Source organism: Lolium rigidum, chromosome 7, assembly GCF_022539505.1.
Source record: "Lolium rigidum isolate FL_2022 chromosome 7, APGP_CSIRO_Lrig_0.1, whole genome shotgun sequence".
In the NCBI taxonomy this organism is placed as follows: domain Eukaryota; kingdom Viridiplantae; phylum Streptophyta; class Magnoliopsida; order Poales; family Poaceae; genus Lolium; species Lolium rigidum.
Window position 1 is genome coordinate 361,623,583 of NC_061514.1, and position 7,087 is coordinate 361,630,669.

At 48.1% G+C, this 7,087-nt stretch overlaps 1 protein-coding gene across 1 annotated transcript; it reads left to right on the forward strand.

The window, feature by feature from the left end:
* Positions 1 to 4,251: 4,251 nt before the first annotated feature.
* LOC124669741 (cyclin-D6-1-like) lies at positions 4,252 to 6,330 on the forward strand. The gene is made up of 6 exons (XM_047206297.1): positions 4,252 to 4,521; positions 4,652 to 4,744; positions 4,836 to 4,937; positions 5,033 to 5,240; positions 5,358 to 5,488; positions 5,862 to 6,330. The coding sequence occupies exons 1-6, from the start codon at positions 4,351 to 4,353 to the stop codon at positions 6,063 to 6,065; spliced, it is 909 nt and encodes a 302-aa protein (XP_047062253.1). The 5' UTR covers positions 4,252 to 4,350; the 3' UTR covers positions 6,066 to 6,330.
* Positions 6,331 to 7,087: the final 757 nt, after the last annotated feature.

A 7,087-nucleotide genomic window follows, 5' to 3' on the forward strand; every position in this document is an offset into this window, starting at 1 on the left:
CTACCTTCATGGGCCTCCATGGATCCGGCTACCTCAGTAGGTCAGTTCGGTTATGGCTACCTTCGTAGGTCAGTTGGGATCCGGCTACCTTCATGGGCCTACATGGATCCGGCTACCTTCATAGGTCGGTTGGGATCCGGCTCCTTGTTCCTGGGCTGGATGATGTCTATGCACGCTTATATTCTTATAGACAGTGTTGGGCCTCCAAGTGCAGAGGTTTGTAGAACAGCAACAAGTTTCTCTTAAGTGGATCACCCAAGGTTTATCGAACTTAGGGAGGTAGAGGTCAAATATATCCCTGTCAAGCAACCCTGCAATTATGATACAAGAAGTCTCTTGTGTCCCCAACACACCCAATACACTTGTCAGGTGTATAAGTGCACTAGTTTGGCGAAGAGATAGTGAAATACAAGTAATATGGATGATTATGAGTGGTAATTGCAATCTGAAATAAAAATGGCAGCAAGCAAATATGTAGCAGAACTGGTTGTAAACCGTGTTTCAATGCTTGGAAACAAGGCCTCAGGATCATACTTTCACTAGTGGACACTCTCAAAAAATGATACCATAATTGAATACATAGATATTATCACTTCACTATGCTACTCTGAACCACTCTCCGGTTTGATAATAAACACAAATTCACTGCGTAGGGATGCATAAGCACTCCTTAAAGTTCGCATTCCCAATCTATGGACGCCCCATACTGTCACTTTGAGCATACAAAGATGATACTAACTAGTCACCATAATTCATAAGTATTTATATAAATTAAGCTTAAGAAACAAACACGGTGTGCACACCGTCACCTTCACACCGTTGGACAAGGTGTCCCCGGAGATCACATAATAAAACCACTTGACTAGCACAATAGTTGAAGAATAACATCTACTTATTCAACTAGATTACAAAGCTCATGATCACATAAAGATCATACATGGAGAGATAGATAGACCACATAGCTCCCGGTAAAGCCCTCAGCCTCGGGGGAGAACTACTCACTCCTCATCTTGGGAGTCAGCAATGGCGATGAAGATGGCGGTGGAGTCGATGGAGATGGCTCCGGGAGCAATTCCCCGTCCCAGCAGGGTGCCGGAACAGAGAATTCTGTCACCCCCCGAATCTTGTCTATGATGGCGGTGGAGCTACGGAACTTTTCGTGGGTGGAGGCTGATTCATTTAGGGTTACGCATCGGGGGGCTTCTTATAGGCGGAAGGGCGAGGTCGGTGGACGCCAGGGCCCCCAGACCACCCCTAGGCGCGGCCAAGGCCTGGGCCACGCCTAGGCCTTGTCTGGCCGCCATGTGGCGTCTCCTCGTCTCTCCTCTGGACTTCGTCTTCGCTACAGAAAAATAAGATCTTCGGCTTTTGTTTCGTTCAATTCCGAGAATATTTCCTGTACAACTTTTCTGAAATACAAAACAACAGAAAATAGGGAACTGGCACTATGGCATCTTGTCAATAGGTTAGTGCCGAAAAATGTATAAAAGTGCAACGAAGTGTAAACAAGACATATATAAATTGGTATAAAACAAGCATGGAGCATCAAAAATTATAGATATGTTTGCAACGTATCACTGGACATCTTCCATCTTGATCAACAGCAACTGTGCCGCCCGGTAGGTCATATGCCATCATCACCATCCGTAGGCCACCCGGGCTTGCCGGAATCAGACCATGTCGATGGTATCCCTATGAAGTATATCCACAACAGTAAACTAAGTACTAAAAGTCAACTAGAACAAGAATTAAACTAAATAGACTGTGGTTGTCAGATTGAATGGAATGAGAGGTGGTTTCTAGGATTTAGTCTCACTAGTACTAGATGGGCGAAAAAATGTATGATCCTAAGGTACTTTAGCATGATGTTTGAAATACAGTTATGCTACCTTGATCAAACAAGATTACCATAGTTGTCACTAGTTAAATATAACACATGACTTCACTTAATACCTAGCGAGGTCACAAAAGATAGGTTAAAAATATAGTAGATCTCAAATTTGTTATCACTATTCACTCACTACCACCATGTTACTCCAACTAATACACACTTTCCCCCATGTTCTCTTATACAAATTAGATAAAAGAAAACACTTAAGAATTAGGTACATGATATGCATCTACTCATACATCTTACACATAATAGGATTCCAATCTCAAATATTAAATCTAGAATAAAGATCCACCACGTAGGAATTAAATATATGACTATAATCATGTTGGGAGGCTCATATGGAACTAGATGAATGATAGAACAAGCAAGAAATATATCAAGCTACTGCTACAAACCTATAGTCCAGAGGTGAACTACTCCCCCTTCATGATGGTGCTGATGGTGGAAATGTTGGAGAAGGTAGAGATCCCTCCAGCAGCGGCTCCGGTGGAGTCCCCCCTCCAATCTTTGATGGTACCGTCTCTATTTATTTGTTTCTCTGTTTCCGCGGCGCTCTCCTCCCGAAATGTGTATGGGACCCTTTAAATACGCGTTTCTAGGTCATTACGATGATCTGGAGATGAAGACGGACGGTTGGCGATGCTCGAGGAGGGAAAGAGCAAGGGTTGAGCAGCCCAGGAGAGGGGTCACGCCACATGGGCTCCTTTGGGCCTCATGCATTCCCTCTTGGGGTTCCAGTGCTCCAGATAATTGTCTTCGCAAAATATTAAGCCTCAAAAAATCTCCGATCAATTTGGCTTCGTTTAGGTCCCCGAAAGTTAAAAAATACACAAAACAGGGTTTTCATGTTCTTCAAAGTTTTAACGAAAATAAGGGGGATGATTAGAAAATCCCCAAAATCAAAATAAATCAAAACTATAACATCACATGTGATGGAAATTTGTGGTAATATGAATCAATAAACTACAAATTTCATACATACATTTTACATGCATTAGTGGCACAACACTAATTATTTCATGATTTAGTGATACAATCGTAATTTTCTCTATATTGTTCAAGGAGGATTGTCCACACACAAGCACATTGGTCATTTGCAATCACTGACACGTGGGTCACCCTAAGATTTACTAACTAGTAAGTGACCCTAAGATTGTGACACATTCTTTGTAACATAGGCATATTGACATTAAGATTTGCTGGCATTGTCTAGATAATCTAAAAGAAAGGTTGGTCATTTGGAATTTGGCCTCTGGTACCAATCTACCATAATTGAAAATCTTGTCCCAAAATTTGAGAAACGTCAATAAAGTAGAAAAAAGAGAGTCTACATAACATAAGATATATTGTTACCATTAACATGGTTAGGATTTGGGAGATCCACTAATGTAAACTGTTCAATCATCTAAAAATAGTCAGAGGGAAAAGAGTTAAAGCAAAATATATGAAGAGAGAGACACCACAAAGATCATGCTCGGGCCATCTCACAAGGATAGATTTATAAACAAACCAATCTCATTCTGCACTACGCATGAGAGGAGAGATCATGCACGGTCGTGTTGTATGCCATCGCGCTCGTACATCCACCATGTCGGGGCGCATTATTTGACACTTCCTTTCGAGGCAAACCAAAAAAAAAATAGTGGTTTATCATTTCAGTGGTAACATACATAAATATATACAGTATTAGAAACCTCACACGCCGATATAAATTTCTACTTATTTCAACCAATAATGTACACATCATCAAGCATGCACACTCACCACCGAATAAAAAACCTTAATTGCAGAGTATCAAGATAAACGAAACCACCACACGTGCTTTGCTATGCATAGAAACACCACTTCTCACAGAAAGTATAATCCGTATAATAGGTGATACACGAATCATATGTTAAATCTTGGGTTCGATTCCTCAAGGTCTGGGGCAAATGGTGACCAAGTGATTTTATAGAAATCGTCCTAGAACTTATCTAACCAAAATAAAGTATAATTTGGCAATTGGTGTTGTACAATATGGTCAACATTTTAAGCAAGAAATTACCACGTTTCTCCACATGGATGATTGATGTCAAAGACAAGACGAATGGGTCACGCAGAAGCACATCGATCGTTTGCCGTCACTGACAGGTGGGTCACCACGAGAAACTTTTCTCCCTTGGCTGCTCCTCGTCCACCAAGACCAGGGTACCTTTCTTCCTCCATGCCATCTCGGGCCTCGTCGTCTTCCCGATCTTTACAAAAAGAACCCCAAATCCAGAGCTTTCGTGCCATTGTCCCCGGCCCCCGACGGACGGTTCCCTTATTAAAGGCCATCTCCCCAACCAGACAGAGCTAGCTAGTACTCCTACCACACTGCGTAGCAGCAATGGTGCCTTCCTCTCCCCCATAAAGCCCCAGCCTGCCTGCGCTTCTTGGCGTGTTCTTGGGCTTTCCTCGTACGGACGGACGCAGCCATGGAGGAGTACGCGTACGAGTACGACAACGAGTTCGACCTCGAGAACCCATTCACCAGCCCCGCCGACGAGCCGATCGCCAGCCTCCTCGACGCCGAGGGCCACCACTCGCCCTCCGTGTCCGCCGCCGCCTCCGCCGCCCGCCGCGACGCCGCCGGATTCATCTCCAAGGTAAAGGGGCCCGCCGCCATTTCCTCTTCTACTTTGTGGTTCTTTCTTTCTTTCTTTGCGGATTACTAGACGGCGCGCGCATCCCCTTCCTATTTTGATCTGATCGGCCCGGTTCTTGCTCTTGGCCCAGGTGCGCTACGACGGCGAGCTCGCCGCGCACCCGCGGGTCGCCTACCTCGCTCTCAACTACGTGGATCGGTTCCTCTCCAAGCGCCAATTGCCGGTAAGCACGCGAAAGGTGGCGTATTTCCTGCCAAGATTTGCGCCAGAATCCGGTCTGATCTTTGCTTGCCCCCCGTGGTTTCTCGGCGCAGTTCGAGCACAAGACGTGGGCGCCGCGGCTGCTCGCCATCAGCTGCCTCTCCGTCGCCGCCAAGATGCAGCGCGCCGCCGCGATCTCCGTCGCCGACATCCAGGTACGACGGTTTCCTTCATTCTTTTGCTGCTGCTGCTGCGATATTCGTGGGGGGATTAGTTAGTTAACCATCAAGCGTGTGTGCGTGCGGTGCAGAGGGACGAGGAGTTCATGTTCGACGCGGCGACGATCCGGCGCATGGAGCGGGTGGTGCTGGGCGCGCTGGAGTGGCGCGCGCGGTCCGTGACGCCGCTCGCGTTCCTCGGCTTCTTCCTCTCAGCGTGCTTCCCGCCGCCGCGGAGCCCGCCCCTGCTCGACGCCGTCAGGAACCGCGCCGTCGACCTCCTCATCCGCGCCCAGCCCGGTACGTACGTGCGCGCGCGCCGCGCCGGCGCATGCCACAATGCGGGAAAAACAACAAACGGGTTTGCCGTCAGATTCCAACATTGGGCGCTCATCAGCTGGTTGCTCTGTTTTGCAGAGGTGAAGATGGCCGAGTACCCGGCGTCCGTGGTGGCCGCGTCAGCGCTGCTCGCCGCCGCCGGAGAGGTCGCCGGCGCCCACCTCCCCGCCTTCCACGCCGCCGTGGCCGCCTGCCCCTTTGTAAATAGCGTGAGCATGATCGCACATTTTACCCACATTTTCCGCTAAACCCTGCATAATTCTCCACTAACCCACGATGATTTATCTGCCGCGTCAAACACACTCCAGATCGCCTCTCTGTGTTTAATTTACTCCTGCTAGTAGCACTGTTTACCTTTGCGTAGTTATTTCCCCTCGTGAATTGGACCCAAAGCGCAGCAGCGATTGACCCGCCTGCTAAACTTTGTTGTTTTCTCGCCGCTCGACCTCGCCGGAGTTAATAATTTCGTCTGCTCTCACAATGATTACCAGGCACCGCATGCTACTGCCCAAAGATCATAATTGTAACACTCCAAAGATCTGTGAAAGATTATGAGCTGATTTCCGCTGTGTGTTCGTCCAGGAGAAGCTACGGGAGTGCGGCGAGGCGATGGCGGCGGCGTGCGGCATTGGCATCGGGACGGCGGTGACGGCGAGCGGTGACACGCCGGTGACGGTGCTGGGGCACGGCCACTACCGGAGCGCGAGCTCGGAGAGCGACCGGACGGTGGGATCGGTGGCCGATGCGAAGAAGCGGTGCATGGGGCCGCCCTCCCGGTGGGGGTAGGCGCGGCGTGCGGCGGCAGGATGATGGCTCGACGGGGCGTCAGTGACAGCTGGAAGAGTCAAGGATTCACTCTTCTTTTTTCTTCCCGAATTTTTCTTCTATTTTAGTCTTCTCGAGGTAAAGCGGGGACGCAGATTGGAGAAGAGAACCGGTGGTGGTAGCTGTCGTTTATTTTATTTTTATGGTGATTTTTTTTTTGTTCGTTTCGTGGGTGGTGGCCTAGCGCTAGTAGGAGTGATTTTTGCGGCAGGGGTAGATGCTAGAGTGGTGGCTGGACATATTGGGATGAGGAAGGAGGAAACAACAATCATGTTTTGTTGCTGGAAATAAGAACAAAATCATGCGCTCATGACTCCTGTCCCCTTGGTTACTTAACATTGGCAAAATTTGAATAGAATTTCCCCTGTAGTTTCATGTTTGAAACTGAAATTCCTTTTTTTTGCGGGTAGAATTTGAAATTCCTTAACATGTAGAAGATTGTGAAATTTGTGCAGTACTTCGAATTTTTCGGTGGAAACCCCAACTTCAGGATAGATCTGAGAACGGCCATGAGCTGCTGAGAAATCTAGAGCTTTTTTGGGTTTAAGAAAAGGAGGAAACGGAGTGCAGTCAACGTGGAAACGGCCAAAAGCCACCTGTCGGGACGGAAACGGGCAGCAGCAGCAGCCTTGGACGTTACCTTTACGGGCAGAGCCCTCCGGTAGATGGCCTACACGTGGCACCATCTTGGCCCACGCCCTGCTGGCTCCCGCCTCAGCTCATGCAAGCTGCATGCTGCTGTAGACGTACGCACGTATATATAGCGCGTCGTACACGTAACGTACGTACATGCGTATGCGTATAGCGTCGTAGACGCGAAACCGCTCTCATGACACCACGCACGGGCTCCTTTGGTAACTGACATGTGGACACAGACGTAGGTAAATTGCTCGGTCCACGGTAAAACTGTTTTACGCGTGCTACCGCGCTTTCCATGGCGAAAAAGAAGGGCCGGACATAGTCACCACATGTGCCCCAAATGT